At 40.8% G+C, this 19580-nt stretch overlaps 2 protein-coding genes across 4 annotated transcripts in view; both read left to right on the top strand.

Moving 5' to 3' along the window:
* Positions 1 to 525: 525 nt before the first annotated feature.
* Positions 526 to 11361, top strand: slc25a14 (solute carrier family 25 member 14). Of its 2 annotated transcripts, XR_009649766.1 has the most exons (10): positions 526 to 685; positions 1304 to 1402; positions 2192 to 2330; positions 5194 to 5288; positions 5756 to 5841; positions 6364 to 6459; positions 7254 to 7378; positions 7714 to 7927; positions 8563 to 10426; positions 10566 to 11361. XR_009649766.1 is itself a non-coding variant. In XM_060890827.1 (9 exons), exons 2-9 carry the CDS (start codon positions 1339 to 1341, stop codon positions 8602 to 8604), a joined length of 861 nt encoding a protein of 286 aa, XP_060746810.1. In that variant the 5' UTR covers positions 526 to 685; positions 1304 to 1338; the 3' UTR covers positions 8605 to 11361. The 2 variants fall into 2 exon arrangements, 1 of the variants encoding a protein (XP_060746810.1); XM_060890827.1 differs by having other exon boundaries at positions 8563 to 11361.
* Positions 11362 to 12606: 1245 nt separating this feature from the next.
* Positions 12607 to 19580, top strand: part of pof1b (POF1B actin binding protein) — a 24498-nt gene continuing 17524 nt past the window's right edge. Inside the window, exons 1-2 of one of the 2 annotated variants that reach the window (XM_060890797.1) lie at positions 12607 to 13140; positions 15513 to 15581. In XM_060890797.1, the coding sequence (XP_060746780.1) occupies positions 12760 to 13140; positions 15513 to 15581 (450 nt within the window). In that variant the 5' untranslated portion in view covers positions 12607 to 12759. The remainder of the gene's footprint in view (positions 13141 to 15512; positions 15582 to 19580) is intronic. The other variant, XM_060890799.1, reaches the window with a different exon arrangement.

Below are 19580 nucleotides of genomic sequence, written 5' to 3'. Positions count from 1 at the left end.
TTACTTACTAATTCATTCACTCACTCACCCACTACTCACACTCAGTCTTAGTAAGTATCCTGGCCATGGTGAATTTGCTTTACTTTACTTTACATCAGTAAAATACACTGTAGTTTATACTGACTAAATACTTAATGTGTTTATTTTCTATTGGTGTGTTGATCTATTTTCTACACTAAAATTGCTAAAATTTACTTTAAAGCCTTGTTCCGTTTTGTTGAACTATTAATAAAAAGTGATTTGATAAAAGAAACTAACAAATGAATAAAGATGAACTTTTCTTAGGTTTGTTGTCTCTTTATGCTAAAATATGAATGAAAAAAAAAATAATAAAAAATATATATATATATATACATATGGTATTAAATCTTGTATATAATAATATTTCCTATAAAACAAATTTCTATTATTTGATATAAAATATGTTTTTTTTTATTACAGTAACAGATCTAGGGTCAGGGTGACTTTGGTTCTACGTCACTCAGAAAAATGGGCTGGACCTCCGGCAAACAGCACTTCCGGTTCTGTCCTGATTCGTGGGAAAATGAAAACTAAAGTGTTTGAGCTCCTGAAGTTTTTTGCGCTGGTTCGTGAACCGTTTGTTACTTTTTCTGTTTGTTTTTGTTACTAGATCAAATGGAGTCCAGCGTAAAATAGCAGAAAGCGCTTTATAACTTCGTTTCAGGTACGTGTTTAATATGACAAGCTGATAAATATGACAGGTTTAAAGAAAAGGGCACAGTTTTCTACTTTAATGCTGTGACACGGGTTAGTTAGCTTAGCTTAGCTTATCTTAGCATAGCTTAGCGTATCTTAGCATAGCTTAGCATAGCTTAGCTTAGCTTAGCAGGCTAGCGGTCAGCTAATTGCACTAATTGAATGCAGTAGCATTTCTAGCCTGACGCTAGACGCTGTACTTTAAACCTACAGTAATTTTTACAGTAATGTTTGCAGTAATGTTTAGATTTATGCTTCACTGTGACGTGCTTAAAGGAATCAAATTAGCTTGATTCCTGTCAATCAAAACGAGCCGTTAAACGGAAGTAGGTCCAACCCGAGATCATTCGCGTTCACCAATCACGTTTGCGCATTAGGTGACGGACTGACCGATGAGCCAATAGCATTGCAGCAGGTTTGCTATGGCGCTGTCATGAATGTCTAATGCGGTCTTTTTTTCCAGTGTGCACATTTTTGGCCATGTCTCCTTCCACACTGGACGTATTCACGACCGGCTCTATGATGTTTCAAGATGTCCGGTTAAAGCAGCTTGTTTTTAACTATTTTGGCTTCTTTTTGTTGTTAGTGGGCCTCCACCAGGCTGAAGGAACCTCCACTGAAATGTCCAGTCTGAACTGGAAGCCGTTTGTTTATGGAGGAATGGCATCGATTGTTGCAGAATTCGGTGAGATTTCTCATGCATATTGTGTTATTGTCTTTCTTTTCTGATGATGATGATGATGATGATGATGACATGCGAACTGTCACCATGTCAGTTTCCCCATTGATTCCCATTTACATGATGTGTACAAACGTGATGCAAAAGTGATGCAAAGCTCAAATTTACATCCTGCTTCAATCACTGCACATTTTCAACAGATGGCCGTAGATGGAGTGATATTCTTATTAAGTGCACCTGCATCATCCTGATTACCTACAAATCTTTAACGAATCTATACGTAAATATATGTATATTGTGTATATATGTATATAAATATATATAATCTGACAGTATCCCAGATCGGAGTCCTGAGTTTTAATGCGTGAAGGAGAGACGACAGAGATTCTGTTCACACCTGGTATTAAAATCCGGCTCGTAATCCGATCGCAAACCGTTTACACGCGGCATTACGAATGCGCCTCATGTGACCTCGAATTTGATTTATTTAAGACGTCAGCTGGCGTCTTTCTGATCGTCGCCCTGTTTTATAACGTAACGCTTATATGAACGCTGATGAAAGAGCTTTTATGATCACAGAAGTAGATTTTTGAGCGTAGTACACGCGCTGTAAAGTGCAGTCTTCTCTCTTCCACATCCTCGAGCTCTCAGACGCCTGCGATTGGCCAGCGCCACTGTAAACGTGATTGACAGGGGACACATACTTTCGGTTCACCCCTCCCTCACAGATATTTGAACCCTCTGTCATCTGAACTGCCCATGCGTCCCATAATATGTGACGAATTTAAATCCCAGGTACATTTCCTATCGATCTGACCAAAACCCGACTCCAGGTCCAAGGCCAGTCCCAGTGCATGGAGGTCCGCTACAGAGGGATGTTCCACGCCCTTCTCAGGATCGGACAGGAAGAAGGCATCAGGGCCTTGTATTCTGGGTAAGAACACGCTATCTGATCGAATAGGATGTTCGCCAAACTCACCTGGTGAGTTGTTAAAAGAAAACAATCTAACAGGAACGTCTGAACTTCACGTTACACTCGCTACACGATCGCTAACTTCTTATGGAAAACATGGCACCAACCAACCAGCAAATTAACTCTAAAATCCTTCAAAACACACAAGCAGTAATTCAGTATATAAATATTTCACGTGCTCCTGGTTCTCAGACTGCACTGCTATTTTATGAGTTGTATATCATATCGCTCACAGAAGCTGCAATCGTTTAAAAATAGCTGATGTTAAAACCACATGTGGTATACAGATAGGTTCCTGGCAAGTCCAGAGTACTTACAGTACTAGAACACGTTGGCCATTTTGTCCGACGTTATCGGAGCTTCGACTCGGACAGAACGGTATGAACGAGTGTCTGGATGCTTAAGAATTTATTCCCTGACGTTCTGATGGTTTCAGAGCGCAGAGTTTATTATTAAAACTTAAGACATTAAGGATGAAATCTACACGACACAGTCACACAAACAAGGAAAAGCGCCTTTCTGTTAGGTTCTTCCGCTTACACACATGATCTTAAAGACAATTGGCTAGTGTCCTTGTGATTGACAGTAGAAAGAATTTATGCCCCTCCCACTCACACAGCACGGACGGTTTTACTCGCTTGACTCCCAGCTGGCATTCACTAAATTCCAGGGGTTTCGTTACCATGACGTAAAGTGGGCATTTCTGGAGGTCTTGGAAAAACGCCCTTTCAAAAAAAAAAAAGAGCGTACCTACGATGGATAGTGAAGGACAAAACAGTCATACAGGTAGATTTTATATTTTATATCTATTATACTTTATTATTTTACAGTTAAGCTATTTTCGAAAACAAATAAACAACCAAAAACTACGGTTAGGGTTAGGGTTAGATTATCAAATAAGCCACGCCTACCTGATGACGCAATATCTGTTACGCTGTTCTGAAATCCCTGGAAATAAGTGCATCCCATTCCCGGCTACAGATTTTTAGGGAACAGAATGTAAAATCAGAAAAGAGAGTAAGATCAGAAATGTCATAGAGACAAAGAGTTTCAGAGATGTTAGAGTATCACTAAGTGACATAGCGGCAGAATTATATCTAATGTCTGAGATGTTATCTGTAATCTGAGGTCACAATAATAATCCCTACACGATCTAATCTGTGTCATTTTATTAACTCACTATCATTAAATATTGTACACAATAAAGAAAACTCTTAACTCTGATACAGAAACTCTTAAAGCTCTTAAACGTCCTCCTCACTACTAATAACACTGTATGACCTTATGAGCTCTTTTAAGGTTAGAGCTGCTTTATAAAGAACTTTTATCTTTATTAGGATCTTCTCTTTAATTTGAAGGGAAAACGCCCACGTTTATTAGAATATCTTCTCTAGCAGAAACTCTACACTGAGAATGTTCACGAATACCAGCTTTGATAGTTCAGACAATTCTGTGGTGAGAAATTTGGGGTTTAAACGATGTCTAAAAGTAGTTTTAATAGTCAACAACTGTTTATTATATTGTAATTAACGTTCAAATCAAATCAAATTTTATTTGTCACATACACATACATACAGGGTACAATATACAGTGAAATGCTTTATGCAACTGTCCGGTATAAGAATAAAATAATATATAAAAAGTATAATTTAAAAAAAAAAAAAAAAAAAAGGAAGAAATAAAATAAGAATAAAATAATAAAAAGTATAAACTATATAAGAAAACTTATATAAGAAAACTATATAAAAATATGAAAATACAGATGAAGAAATAATGTATATACATATGCATAAATATGCATATAAATAAATGTGCAGAATGGTGTGTAAATAGTGTATAAAGTGGCACTGTGCTGTGCAAGTCAAGAGTTTAAAGTGTCCATAGAATGTCCAGGTGAAGTGTGGTGTGTAAATAGTGTATGGAGTGTATAAAGTGTATAAAGTGGCACTGTGCTGTGCAAGTCCAGAGTTAAAGTGACAGTGACAGTCCAGAATTAAAGTGTCATTGCAAAAAAAGGGGGGTGCATAGAACAGTGGGGATGGAGAGAGAGGTCCAGTGCTAGATCCTGGGTGTCTCCTGGTTTAAACTCCGAATGGCCTGCAGGAAGAAGCTTCTTCTCATCCTCTCTGTGTTTGCTTTCAGGGAGCGGAAGCGTTTCCCTGAACGCAACAAGGAAAAGAGTCCATTTTTGGGATGGCTGAGATCTTTTGCAATCTTCCTGGCTCTGGTCCGGCACCGCGTGCTGTAGATGTCCTGCAGGTCAGGGAGCTCAGTGTGGATGGTACGTTCAGCTGAACGCACCACCCTCTGGAGGGCTCGCCTGTCCTGCATGGTGCTGTTCCCGAACCAGGAAGTGATGCTACTCGTCAGGACGCTCTCAGTGGTACAGGTGTAGAAGGTCTTTAGCACCTGAGAGGGTAGTCTGAAGTCCCTCAAGCGTCTCAGATGGTAGGAGCAGTCGCGACGGCAGCCGACCTCACCGGCGCCATCTTAGCTTCAGCTTGTGATTTCATTTGATCTGTATTTTGCTGCCAGATTGAAAACATTAAGCCTCGTTTTTTTTTTGTTTTTTTTTAAATGGACACGTATTTTATCCGTAAATCTTTCGTACTGATGTTTACATGAGAAACAGAGTCGTGTCCTACTCGTGCTCTTGAGTGACTTTATATAAAATCTTTATCTAAAACGTAGAGTTTATTCCGCATGCTGTTTGTTTGCCGAACTCAGGGTTACGCACAAGAAGACTAGCTAATGTAAGACCTGACGGAGTTCATCCAGAACACGTGTGTTAAAGCTAGACGGTGTTGATTTTTCTGTGTTAAAGGATCTCACCAGCTCTGCTGAGGCAGGCGTCTTACGGGACGATTAAAATCGGGACGTACAACACGCTGAAGAAATTATTCGTCAGTCGTCCCGAGGGTGAGTACCGAAATCCGATCGATCGTACATCCAACCTCATACAGCGTTCAAGTTAAATCAATGTAACGTCAGTGTGTGAAAATATTACTGCTTTTTGTAGAACAGTAGTATTTGGGGTCTGGAGTCACAGCTCAGTAAAGTGATGTGTTCACCATGTGGAGGAAAAACAAACAAACAAACAAACAAACAAAAACCCTGAATTAATTGTTTTGGAAAGAGGCGTGGTTATGAGTATATAATGACGTAATAAGAGCAGCTGAATTGACGGTGCTGAGTTTGTTGCTCTATTTCGCCACCTAGTGGTAGAACCAAGCTTTTTTTTTTGTCCCCAAGATCAGTGGAGTAAATATCTGACAAATGGCAAATATTGAAATCGGATTTTAGGAAAAAGAAATTTAGACGCTCATAAAATCGTTACATGACACTCTGAAGTTAATCCGAAGCTTGGTGCTGTTTGCTGCTTACAGATGAGACGATGGTCATCAACGTGTTCTGCGGCGTCGTCTCGGGAGTCCTGTCCTCCTCTTTAGCAAACCCTACAGACGTGCTGAAGGTGAGACATGAAAGTAAATCTTCAGACTCGATTCTTCAGCTGCCGAGAGCTCGATTCTGATTCTGTTGGAGTGTGTTGATTGATTTCCAGATTATAATGTATTAAAGGAATAGTTTTGACTTTAGTAGATGTTTGTGAGCAATTTGCTAAGAAAACTGACTTCTGGCCCAGAATGCTGGTTTGTGATTGGATGCCTCTCCTGTCAGTCATTTTATAGACACTTGACTCTACAGACCAGCAGATCCTGAGGGCGGAGCTTCACAAGCTTCATGTGTGGAAATCATTTAAATGTTGAATCTATCTACATAACTGTTACTAAAGTAATGTTAAACGGATAAAAGGTTTAAACTGATATAAAGAACAAAGGTTTAGAGTCTTTCTACGTGACTGTATGGAGATTTTCAGTATGTCGAATCTTCCTCTTCCTTTCTAAGAGGAATTTGTGCTCTTTGTCTGTGTGTCTAGGGGATTTGTAGTGAATATCGTCATGTTGTATTGTGTTTCTCTCTGTATTGTGTGCAGATTCGCATGCAGGCTCAGGGCAGTTTACTGCAAGGCAGCATGATGGCCAACTTCATCAACATTTACCAGACAGAGGGCACACGAGGACTCTGGAGGGTGAGCAAAAGAAAACAGGAGCTAGCTAATATGAACTTAAGCCACACGCTCCATTCAGAGCTGCTGATTCACTGAAACCTTTATTCACTGATTCACTGAAACTTTGATTCACTGATTCACTGAAACTTTGATTCACTGATTCACTGAAACTTTGATTCACTGTTTCACTGAAACTTTGATTTACTGATTCACTGAATCCTTGATTCACTGATTCACTGAAATATTGATTCACTGATTCTCTGAAACTTTGATTCTTTGATTCACTGAAACTTTGATTCACTGAAACCTTGATTCACTGATTCACTGATATATTGGTTCAGTGATTCAAATCCAAAGCATTGGACCACCAGATTACCACCACTGCACCCCTGAGCAAGGTCCTTAACCCTCAACTGCTCTGTTGTATAAATGAGGTCAATGTAAGTCGCTCTAGATAAGGGCAACTGCCAAACGCCATAAACGTAAATGATTCACTGATTCAGTGATGTTCTGATGCCCTGATCATCAAAAAGATTTTAATGACCTGAGCTTTAGAGCTCACGTTTACGTCTGTACAAAACAGCTGCATTGTTTTTATTTAGTTAAATCCAGAAACATAAAATTTCTTACATTGCAAATAAATATAATAATATAAAATAATTCCATAAAAAAAGTATAGATTTGATCTAATCAGACCTCACTGAAAATGTTATATCGCTTACAGTACCTTCCTTTCTTTGTTGTTTGTTTATTTACTCTTGTACTTGTCTAAGTTTAGCTTGCGCTTGACCCAGCTGCTGAATCATGTGTTTCAGGGCGTCATCCCGACGGCACAGAGAGCCGCCATCGTGGTCGGCGTCGAGCTTCCGGTCTACGACATCACAAAGAAGCACTTGATTGCTTCTGGGATTATGGGAGACACGGTTCTGACTCATTTCATGTGAGTAACACGTTTATAAGTCTTGTATAAATTCACATTGACATTTCAGGACTCTGTATTGATACGTAGTTAGCGTGTAGTTAGCAGAAGCTTTTGCATTGCTAACTCCACATTGCCAAACATGTACAGCGTGAAATGGCTTGTTGCTTAGCAACAGAAACCCAGTCAGAAATGTACACACTGTTTAGCCGGAGTTTACTAGGACTTGGGGAACTATTTCACGTGTGAGAAACCTATACTGTCTGTTGTACTACATGTGCTGTAGTCAGACGGCGTATTGGTTTACATGTTGTTCTGATTTGCCTCGTCGTAACATCCTGGTATTCACCCTGCAGTTCCAGTTTTGCGTGCGGTCTAGCAGGAGCGCTCGCGTCCAACCCTGTGGACGTGGTGAGGACGCGGATGATGAACCAGCGCGTGTTGTCTGGGAATTTTCTGTACAAAGGCACGCTGGACGGACTCATGCAGACATGGAGGAACGAAGGTTTCTTCGCTCTGTACAAGGGCTTCTGGCCCAACTGGCTGCGCCTCGGACCTTGGAACATCATCGTATCCTTTGTGACTGATTTATACCGGTTTATTCTGGTTCATACTCGCCTGTGTATCTTCCGAAACATTACTGTTTACCATTCAGGTTTCCAAGTCGAGCTGTAATGTTTTACCAGCCATCATTATGATTGTTGTTGTTATCTGTGGCTCAAATATTTAAAGGGTTGAGATGTTTTAACATGAGAAAACTAACCGCAGAAGTAAAACCGCTTATTATTCTTACTCAGTAAGAGTCAAGAACAGCAGATAAAGATGTATAAATATGTAATATGCAGATAAAAATGACACACAGCACCAGTTTCAGGCTTTGTGCCGTACACGGTACTACACCGAACCTGATTCTTTAAACGATTCGTTTCCAAGATCGTCAACAAGCGAAGCTCCAGGTGATCTCAGGATACGCAAGCAGACATCTTGCGTCATGTTATAATTAAACCTGTTAGAAAAATTCCTAAAATACTTCCTAATGCGCTTTATCCTGTTTGCTGTTTTAGTTTTTACATCGAATGACCACTAGAGGTCAGTATATAGTCAGCATGTGTATATGTGTCGTTAAAGAAAATAAAGGTTTTATAAGGTTTTTAAAAGGTTTTATTTTTTTTAAGGTTTTATAAAAACCTTAACTGCGACTCCAGTTCTTCATCACCTACGAGCAGCTGAAGAAGCTTCCATTATAGTCGAGTTCCTGACGCTGACATGACACTCCACCGGGTGAAAGTGTGTGTGTGTGTGTGTGTGTGTGTGAGACAGGAAGCAAGCGAGCACCACTTCCTGTTTTCATCCCGTCGTTCTCAGTCCCTCCTTGTAGCACGTAAACTTGATTTATATATTTTACTGTGTGTTTGTTTTTTTGTTTTTTTCCCCCTTGTATTTAAATCTTTTTATGAGTTTGCACCATGATTTTACACCTAAAGCCTTGCTTTATCTATCAATCATGGCAGCTAAATTTTAGGTCAGCTCAAAGACAGGATGGAACGTTACGTCAGATTGTCGCGACGTCCAGACGACAGAACGCGCACAAGGTCACTGGAAGTCGCTTCGCTTCAATCCACAGCAGCCTTGCGCTCGTTCACCGACCGTCTCGGTCCAAACGCGTCTCTCTTCGCCTTAGTCAGTCAGTCAGTCAGTCAGTCAGTCAGGGTCTGCGGCTTTAGTAGAGTTGCTAGCGATAGTGTAGATTGTGTAGCAGGCGCGTGAGAGAAGCGTTTGAAGCCGAACGCACTCGGGATTGTGTTTATAACGAGCGCCGTGTCCGGATTAGCTTTACTGGAGCACCTTTATATGACGTGTAGGTCAGCCTGCTCTGAATGTTACTGTCAGCAAGTCTAGGTTAATTCAGCAACATTTTGTGTGAGAACACGTGGAATTCAGCACTCCTTCTTTATCATTTATGTTGCCAAATGTTGCTCAGCCCAAACGGCAGGTTTGTTTCTATTAATAATCTCACTGCAGAGGAAGATGTGTAGAAAACGCACAGAACCGAAAGCACTTCTGTCCTGCAGGGTTCCCTTTTATTGCTCTGTGTGTGTGTGTGTGTGTGTGTGTGTGTGTGTGTGTGTGCGCACGCGCGCGGACGTGTGGGTGTGTTTGTATACGAGCATGTGTGGAATTGTATTATATTTTGTGTAGCTGTGATAAACTGTACATTATGCTGCTGTACATTAGAAAGTGTTACGCTCAGCTTCTTTATTTCTTTTTTTTCTCCAAATTCTGACCTGTCAAAGTGTACTGTAAAAAAAAACATTTTAAAATGTGACATCGGTACTGTTCTGCATTATTTTTCTGTTTTCAACATTGTTCAGGATCCGAAATGCGAGAGTGCAAACCTTCGTGATACCGAAACCATGTGTATGGATTTGTTTCTCTAGTCCATCATCTATTATTATTATTATTATTATTATTATTATTATTATTATTATTATTATTATTAATGCTATAAGCAAGTTTTGTGTTTTTGTGCCTGCACACACACGTGGTCGGTCTGCCTGCCTGTTGTAGAGGTTTTTAGGAAACAACCACACGTTTGTTGTAACAATTTTGCATGAGAGCTTTTTGCTACTAACTTTTCACGCCCGTGTGCTGCATCGCCGTACAGAATCTTCCTAAGCGACCGTTCAGTGCGATTTTAGATGCGAGTGTGTTACATGGAAGTTCTGTTAAGAGCCTTGTTTGTGTAATTATCTAGTCAGCCAATCACATGAGAGCAGATACAAGACCAGAGACTTGGTTAATGTTAACACGCACAAAAAAAAAAAGATATAAATGTGACTTTTGGCAGTATAATGTGGTGTTGATGTTTTTGCCAACAACAGCCACGGGTTTAAACTGCCTCAGACAGAAAGGGTACGGTGACTTTAAAGAAATAATCACATTTGAGATGCTTTTCTGCTCACCACAGATGTAAACAGCGGTTATTTGAGTTACTTCCTGTCACCTCGACGCAATCTGGTTAGTCTCCAATGTCCTCTTCTCCACACACAACTGGAACTGTTCTGCAGTGTAAGATGGTTTTGTTTTAAACTCTTTTGGCTGATGAGATGATTTCATGAATGAGCAGTTTGAATGGTGTTCCAGGTCCTAATGTTTCAGCTCACTTCAGTTATGTGCTCGTGTTCTGTTCTGTTATCCTGAATGTTAGGTTTGGCCTCAAAACATCGCCTGGTTATGGTAATGCCTGGATTATGTCATGACTTGCCTCAAGTCTATCTTCATGAGCTCGAGCGATCGACACATGCGATCATCTCAAACACAAATCGTTACATCACGCCTGCTTTCAGGTTTCAGCCAAGACCCATGTGCCATTTCACAATTTTTTTTTAAATCTTTTCACTTGATTTATTAGTCAGATTATTTTATTTTATTTTTTTTAAAGGTTTTCTTTTGGTCTGTAAAATGTTTATATTCTTTTTAATGTGCACTGTTTGCTTTTGGAATCGTGTCGTGTTTGGAAAAATGTTCAAAACCAAATTTATTATTATTATTATTTTTTAAATCTAGATTGTGTTTATTTATATATAAATTGAAAACCTTTTTGGAACGTTGCCGTGTATTTACATCTGCGAAGATGCAGCCGATGACGGTCATATCGATGTGTTGCTTTCATCGTTGCTCCCCCCCCCTTTTTACGAGCATGTTTCATGGATCTCGAAAGGAAAGCAGTCATCACAAACCCTTGCATGGAGAAGATTAACACAGCACATTTGACATGATCAGCTCTTTGCTTTCTGCTTTCTGCCTTGCTGGATGCTTCTCAATACCACGTACTCAAAAAAAATCCGACACGTGTCCTTCTGAGGTCTTCAATCATTTTTGGTTCTAATGGTGAACATGTTATTACTTAACCTTATTTGTTGCAGTAATAAATCTATTATGTGGCTGGTTTTGCGTTGTATGATATAAATGTGCATCTGACAATAAAACAAAATCCTGGAGAATCATCTGCCTTGTTTTTTCTTTGAAGTATTTATTTATTCATTTTAATAAACACTCAAGATAAATCTTTGCTTTAGCGATGGAACGCGAGCTTTTATTATGCTTTAGTAGATTTAGGTTTCTATGAACAATACCCGACGCTTCCTGTTTGCAGTGTACAGTGATTCACTCCTGAATCGTTTTGTTTTTTGAGCGACACTTTGAAGTGAGTCGAATCAATGGAATCGACTCTTTAGTGTAAGAGTTGTTTTCTTCACGCTCTGCTTATACTGTATATGGTGTAAAATATATTAGCTTTAAAATGTGTAGCTTAAATGTAAGAGTTTCTTTTTAAAAGCTGGTCTAGGCAACTATTATTATATTTAAGGGGTTTTTTGGCCATGAAAGAGACTGAATATCATAAAGTAAACTTGACTGCATTTGACTACATGTTAATATATTAAAATAAATTTGATTATAAGACTAATAAACGTTTCACACTTTTAACACCAGTAAAACTAGTTTGGCTGAAAAGTTCGTTCATAAAGAAATCATTCCGATGGTATACATGTGTCTAATAACTGTATAATAAACGACTGGTTCCAGTAGGTCAAATAAACACTCTTTACATCTGTTGTGAGCAGAAAAGCATCTCATCATATTGAATCTTCTTCGATGGGCTACAAGTTTCACTTCTGGAATAAAAAAAAACAACTTTTTTTTATTTGTAACTTTCACAATTATACACAATACACAATTTCCTTGCAGTGAAATTTTGTCTTATTTTATTTATTTATTTATTTATTTATATTATTTCTTTATTTATATCAATGATTTATTTGTATTATTTATATTATATAATATTATATTATTTATATTATATTATATTATATTATATTATATTATATTATATTATATTATATTATATTATATTATGATAAATATAATATTGATTTATATTATTTTTTTATTTTTTATTTTACATTATATTATATTTATTTTATTATTTATATATTATATATTATATTATATTATATTATTTTATATTATATTATTTATTAAAAGAATAAATAAAAGAGCAGACTTTTTTGTTTTTATTCGTTCATTTGTTGCTACCTGACCGAATGACTGTATGAATCAGCAGGTGTTTTTTTTATGACCGATTCAAGAGGAATCGGTTCGGTGATGACACGCGCTCTCACCTGTTAGCCCCGCCTCCTATCAGGTATCAAACCTGTGCCCTGCCCTCGTCCGTGCCCACATCCATACCCAGACTCCACCCACTGACAACTACGTCGCTCCTGAGGGGAACTTCCGAGTCTGTTGTTTGGACTTCAGAGCAGAAGTCGTCTTGTTCGTCGCTTTCTCTTTTCTGAGCTCAGTTCATTCTACATCCGTCCTAATTCGTTCCCAGGCCGAACATGACGCTACCGTCAGCGCACAGCACCACCACATTCCGGACCGTCAGCGTCGCTTCGGAACCGGGCACAGCGACGCTGCTCTCCCAGAACCAGCTCGGCGGCATCACCGGCGGCATCACCGGCGGCGCGACTCTGCGCACGGTCGGTGTCTCTCCGGCGCAGTTCTCCTCCGTGCAGTACGTCAACGGCTCCATGGACGGCACCGCGCTCCACGGGAACGTGCGCTACCTCGTGCCCGTGAACATGCAGCGCGCCTCCGAGTCCTACGTCGTGGTCAATCAGGCGCCGCAGATGTTAACGCCGGTTTACCTGCAGAACGTCCAGAACGTGCAGCGGGTCAGCGTCAGCAGCATGGACGAGACCGACACGATCCAACAAGTGGTGAGTTTTAACCTTTATTTCTTTTTGTTTTGTTGTTGAGACACTAAATAAAGGATAAGATTAAGATAATGTAAGATAAATAAGTTCCTAATGACACGGTGCAGGTGTTCTGTCACTTTCTGTGCATCAGCATTATCACTTCAACAATATATCACTATTAGTAGTTTTAATATCTGAATGATTTCCCCTGGGTGTGGTTTCCGTGCCACCCCTGTGCCACCCCTGGGCCACCTTTGTGCCACCCCTGTGCCACCTTTGTGCCACCCATGTGCCACCCCTGTGCCACCTTTGTGTCACCCCAGTGCCATCCTACCAGTGTTTGCCCACATTCTGTCTATTTTTAAATAAAACTGTTTAGTCAAAGTTTGTATGATTTGGCCCTTTAAAGCTGTTCTTGGGTGTGGTGACAACTGCGGCCTGTTTCGAAAGCCTCCACCCAGCCGCATGATCCTAATAGATGTCTAGGTGTTGCTAATGGACACCTTCTGGTGCTCACCAAAAGACAGGTCAGGAATATATTAGTAGGTTTAATGTCTCTGTGTGTGATTAGTGGGGTGGTACAGGGTGGCGTGGCAGGTGCCCTGATTAACTCGTGAAATTAAAAAAAAGAAAAGATGTAAATCCGCAACGTTATAAGTAGTAAAGGGTGATGCAGAAACCTCAGTCAGCTCGTCTCTGCACAATTCTGCCACTAAACCGCAGGGTTTAATCCACGAACAATAGTGTTGGTGCTGTTCCATTTTCAGCTCCATGAAACACGGAAAGAATTTCGCTGTGACACAAACACACACACACACACACACACACACACACACACACACACACACACACACACACACACTATAGAGTCTTTTTTGTTTGCTTTGTTTGTTTTCCAGTTAGCTGTTGAACTTCCTGTACTGGTTAGTTTCCTTCCACGTGTGCTATTGACTGGGAGCGTTTTTCATCTGAAATCATTAATCATTAATCGTTTATCTCATTAGTCTTTATTACGAGAGCTCGAGTAGGTGTTTGCGCTTGTTTTAACACACCTGAGAGTCTTCTAGAGACTCTCAGGTGTGAGTCTAGCAGAGGACTTTACTCATCCCCGACAGGACCTTTAGCTTCACGACAAACAGACGTTACGAGCACGAGAGCCGCACGGAGGGTTAGGAATTAACACCAGACTTAAAAGTGCGCATTAACACCACAAAATACTGAATAATACAACAAAGATAAGCTTGTAGTTTTCACTTCATGAGTGTGCATGAAGGAGCTTCGGGAAAACTATCGCTCAGCTGTTGGGACCTCGAGAGTTTTTTGCAGTTCACTTGGTTACAGTATGTGATGCGTTCAAGACCGTAACCACACAATAAACACATGAAATACTGAAATATATAAAAATAATATGGATAAAGAACAAATAGACGTACAGACTGACGTAACTTTCCAAGTTATTTACACACTGAGATTTTTGTACAAATAAACTGGAAGAAATGTTATTGCAGGTTGTCAGGTTTAAAACAAAAAAGTTGGAGCTTCGGAAAACAAATAGTTTTGAAGTGATGCGATAATAAAGGTGTCGTTATTCGCTTATAATACGTCGCGCGTCGTTACAGACGTTTGCGTGATGTAACATAAATCCCTTAAGGTCACGTATATTAACAGCGATTTCTAACCACTCTGATTTAGTTTCCTTTATAAAACAATTGTGACACTTTGAGTTGTTGGAGTCCAGTAGAGTTGGAGTGATGTGTACAGACAGCACAGATGCCGTGTGGGTCCCTGAGGCTCTGGGCGAGATCATGACCCAACACGCAAACATACGCTACATACAGTACAGTACTGACATCACCACCGAATTCTTCCTTTTATTACAGATAGCGTCGTTTAAACAGCGAATTTACCGCAATTAGCCGAGCGCGAGCAAACGAGACGAGCTTAAAGAAGATCTGAGCTCCGGAATAAAAACGGGAATTGAATAGAAATCACACGGGTTCAGTGACGATACATTTATTTTTATTTATTTAATAAAGTTTATTTTATAAGCATTTCAGCCTATAATAGGTGAGGATTCATAACATAACAGAGAGACGCTGAGAGAGAAAAGATGCCACAGATCAGATGACCCTCTGTGGCGGTCGACACGGACGTGATCTCATCTGAGTTTGAGTCCCAACGATGCAGGCAGCCTGTAACTGTAATCTGTGAGATCTGTGAGGTGATAAAGCAGCGCTTCAGAGGAAGCAGGTGTTTGCCTTCAACCTCATCAAAACTAAACTGGGGAGAAAATGCAGGGAAAAAGCTTCTGAAATTCAGTACTTTAGTTTAAGGTGTGTGTCCTGTGTCACAATATGAGTTGTTAATACACCTGTGTGTGTTCTCGTGTTTAGAACATCAATGGCCAAGCTTCGGTGTTCAGTCAGCCGTCGAGCCCCATCAAGAGTCCTGAGCCTCCTGAGGTAAGCACTGAAGTGTTATTATTTTTTATTTTGTTTGCTTGCGCAGCTGTGGTTTGTTTTGCACTTCACACCAAGTCAAGCTGTGTGTGTAGAGTGTGTGTGTGTATACTGTGTGTGTTTAGAGTGTGTGTGTGTGTGTAGAGTGTGTGTAGAGTGTGTGTGTAGAGTGTGTGTGTGTGTAGAGTGTGTGTGTGTGTGTGTAGAGTGTGTGTGTAGAGTGTGTGTGTAGAGTGTGTGTGTGTAGAGTGTGTGTGAAGAGTGTGTGTGTAGAGTGTTTGTGTGTAGAGTGTGTGTGTAGAGTGTGTGTATAGTGTGTGTGTATAGTGTGTGTACAGTGTGTACAGTGTGTGTAGAGTGTGTGAGTGTGTATAATGTGTGTGTATAGTGTGTGTGTAGAGAGTGTGTGTGTATAGTGTGTGTAGTGCATGTAGAGTGTGTGTGTAGAGTGTGTCGTACGTGTCTAGAGTTTGGAGAGCCTGATGTGTAGCGTGTGTAGTGCATGTGTAGAGCATGTAGTGTGTGTGTAGAGTGTGTAGTGCATGTGTAGAGTGTGTGTAGTGTTTGTGTGTGTGTAGAGTGTGTGGTGCATGTGTAGAGCCTTGTGTGTAGAGTGTGTGTAGAATGTTTAGTGCACGTATAGAGTGTGTCGCGTGTGTGTAGAGTGTGTATAATGTGCTTGCAGGGCTTATGGGTTTGTGTAAGAGTGCTGTCACTGGAGGCGGTGTGGAGGGTGTGTAGAGTGTGTGTACAGTGTGTACAGTGTGTGTAGTGTGTGTGTAGAGTGTGTAATTGCTGGAGGCGGTGTGGAGGGTGTGTCACATGAAGGAATGGACTTGTTGGTTCCCACATGAGCGTCTGTGTGAACACCTTCATAAAGGCAGGCAATAAAACTGCTGAAAGCTTCACAGTAACTACAGAAACCTCCCCATGTTCAGCAAGTTTTTAATCACATGCTGAAGTTACTGAACACAGGATCACACTGTCAGGCCCCGGCACTGCAGCCACATTCCCTTTCTCTCAGAATTACATCATTTATAACCTGCGGCCATTCTGAGCTGCGACACTGGGGGAAAAGTTCACACGATGTGGTAAACAGATGTTTACAGATGTAATCATTATAAGATGAATAAGCTGCTTGAAATAACAGAGGTTTCCATACTACACTAATGTGTGTTGTTACCTGGAGGATCAGTGACCTGAATGTTCTCAGATTTTGGGTTGAGTCTCTTGTTGGTCCTGAACCCCCTCACTGTTCTTCAGATAAAATCCTCCAGGTCCTCCAGGTTCTTCGCTTCGTTTTCCAGCATCTTCTGACCCATTTCCGTTCTATATCCAGTAGCTGTAGGATGTTTAGATCTGTCAGTTTCACACCTGCTGATGTTCAAGAAGGCGACACGATGCAAGGGGGTGTGTAAACTTTTGTAAACAAGATGATCGGGGTAAATGTATCATTTAGTTTTCTGGGAAACATTTAGACATCTTATGACAGGCGGAACTAAATGAAAAAACTAAGATCTTTAAATATTATAATCTTTTACACAGTTGAGATTGCCCTGCTCGAAAGTTTACACCCCCCCCAGGCTCTTAATGTGTCACATTTCCTTTTTTTAAGCTTTTTTCTGAAGCAACAGTTCCTTAAAGTGACCCTAACTTTGAGGAATAAAGAAATATCACATAATAATCGAATGATTTTATGAGTATTGTATACAGCCGTGATCGAGGCAGAAGGGCTGTGAGATGGAGTGAGGACTGAGAGCAAACCTGATAATGACTGATGTTTTACTGAACAGATGTTAGATGGGTTGCAGGTGGAGGATTTACTGCACCGTCACTGCTCTCGTTCATGACTGTGGTCCTTGTGTGGGTGAGCATCTGTGGACGAGCTACTGCGTGAGGGAGGGGTGGGGGGAGAGAGAGAGAGAGAGAGAGAGAGAGAGAGAGAGAGAAAGAGAGAGAGAGAGAGAAGGGAGAAGAAGAGAGAGGGAGGGGTGCGGTAGAAGGGAGAGAGAGAGAGAGAGAGAGAGAGAGAGAGAGAGAGAGAGAGAGAGAGAGAAAGAGAGAGAGAGAGAGAAGGGAGAAGAAGAGAGAGGGAGGGGTGCGGGAGAAGGGGGGGAGAGAGAGAGAGAGAGAGAGAGAGAGAGAGAGAGAGAGAGAGTGGGGAGAAGGAGAGAGAAAGAGAGAGGGGAGAGAGGGGGGGGGAGAATAGAGAGAGAGGGAGAGAGAGAGTGGAAAAGAAGAGAGAGAGAGAGGGAGAGATGGGGAGAAGGGGAGAGAGAGAGGAGAAGGAGAGAGAGAGAGAGTGGGGAGAAGGAGAGATAGGGAGAGAGAAAGAGAGAGGCGAGAGAGAGAGGGAAGAAGAGAGAGGGAGGGGAAAAGAAGAGAGAGAGAGAGGGAGAGATGGGGAGGAGAGAGAGAGAGAGAGAGAGAGAGAGAGAGAGAGAGAGAGAGACATACACACACACACACAGAGAGAGAGAGAGACACACACACACACACACACACACAGAGAGAGAGAGACACACACACACACACACACACACACAGAGAGAGACACACACACACAGAGAGAGAGAGAGAGAGAGAGAGAGAGAGAGAGAGAGAGAATGCAAAGCCTTCTCTCTCTCTCTGTCTCTCTCTGTTTTGCTGTCCCATCTTTAACCCCCCCCCCCACACACACACACACACACACCACCACCCTAATGATGTGCTGAGTGTTAATATGTTCAGATACTACAAAGACAGTGTGCTGTTATAAGTGTAGTATAAACATGTTATTACACTTCCTGAGTAAGCTCCAGGTACTCAGTTGAGAATGTAACGTGTAATAACGATGCTGTGATGGTCCTGAAGTTCTGAGTGAAATAACGCCAGCAGCAGCAGAAGGTAAAATTCTCCACTTTGTTTTGTAGAAGCCAAATTTGCAGGTGCAGCTCAACAGGAAGGTTTAGTGAGTATTTAGTTACACACCTGCAGATAAAACGGCACACACGTGACCCGACGTTCCGACCTCCAGCGTCAACACCACCACCTTTAGATCTTCATTAATCCTAGCTTCAGTGCCAGATGTTATCAGCTGGAGGTCAGGTTGGTCCAGTTGGACCATTAGAGCTCACATTTTCTGGACTGCTTTTCATTCGTTCAGTAAAAAACTCGAATGTTACATCTTTTTTTTTTTATCGTGTCACGTTAAGAATGCGTTTTGTCCGTGAGCTTTTTCCGTCACATGACTGGTTTCCAGATAAATCAGCTACATATCGTGTCTAAGAACCAGGAACAAGTTCTCTACTGAAGACGAGCGATGTTCCAGCTTCTGCACGCTCCTTTGTGTTCTCTGAGCTTTCTGCAGATGTGTAGTTTAGTGAAAAATCTAATTTATGCTTTTGTTTTTTTCCTTCAAATTCGCCACGAGTGTCGTGTCAAGCTTCGTTGCGCCTCAGGACCCACCGCTGGAGGGAGAAATGAGAAAAAAGCAGCAGCGTGTTTTGATTCAGATCTGCTTTCCAGCTGATCAGCTTCTCAGTGCGCTGCGTTTTTCCTGCGAATGTTAGTTTGTTTTGACAAGAACTGCGTGATGTTTAATGATTAATGAAATAGGACGAGATCAAGAGAGATAATGTAGACATCATCACACAGGAATGCAGATGAGCAGAATTCCTCTGTGAAATCGTCAGTTCACGATTTAATCAAGCCGTTTTTGTTAACCTTATTTTCCTCATCTGTCCATCAATACCTGCTTACTTTCATGCACAAATGTTCCTCAGTGTGTAGCTGGCATTGACGCACAGGATGGTGTTTTCTGCTCCGGACCGCAGTGTTTTTTTTTTTTTTTTTTTTATATCCATAAATAATTTCATTTTTTAAATAAATAATATCGTAATTGAGCACAAGTTCTGATTCTTGTCTCGTTCCTTCATAAATGAATAATTCAGAGCCTCGTGTCTTCTAGACACTTTTGTAAATTGTAATAGCAAATAAATGGTAGTTACTTTAATCTATAGG

This window comes from Tachysurus vachellii, chromosome 17 (genome assembly GCF_030014155.1).
Source record: "Tachysurus vachellii isolate PV-2020 chromosome 17, HZAU_Pvac_v1, whole genome shotgun sequence".
Classification (NCBI taxonomy): domain Eukaryota; kingdom Metazoa; phylum Chordata; class Actinopteri; order Siluriformes; family Bagridae; genus Tachysurus; species Tachysurus vachellii.
The sequence above is the reverse complement of the archived record's forward strand: the minus strand, read 5'-3'. Positions and strand labels throughout refer to the sequence as shown.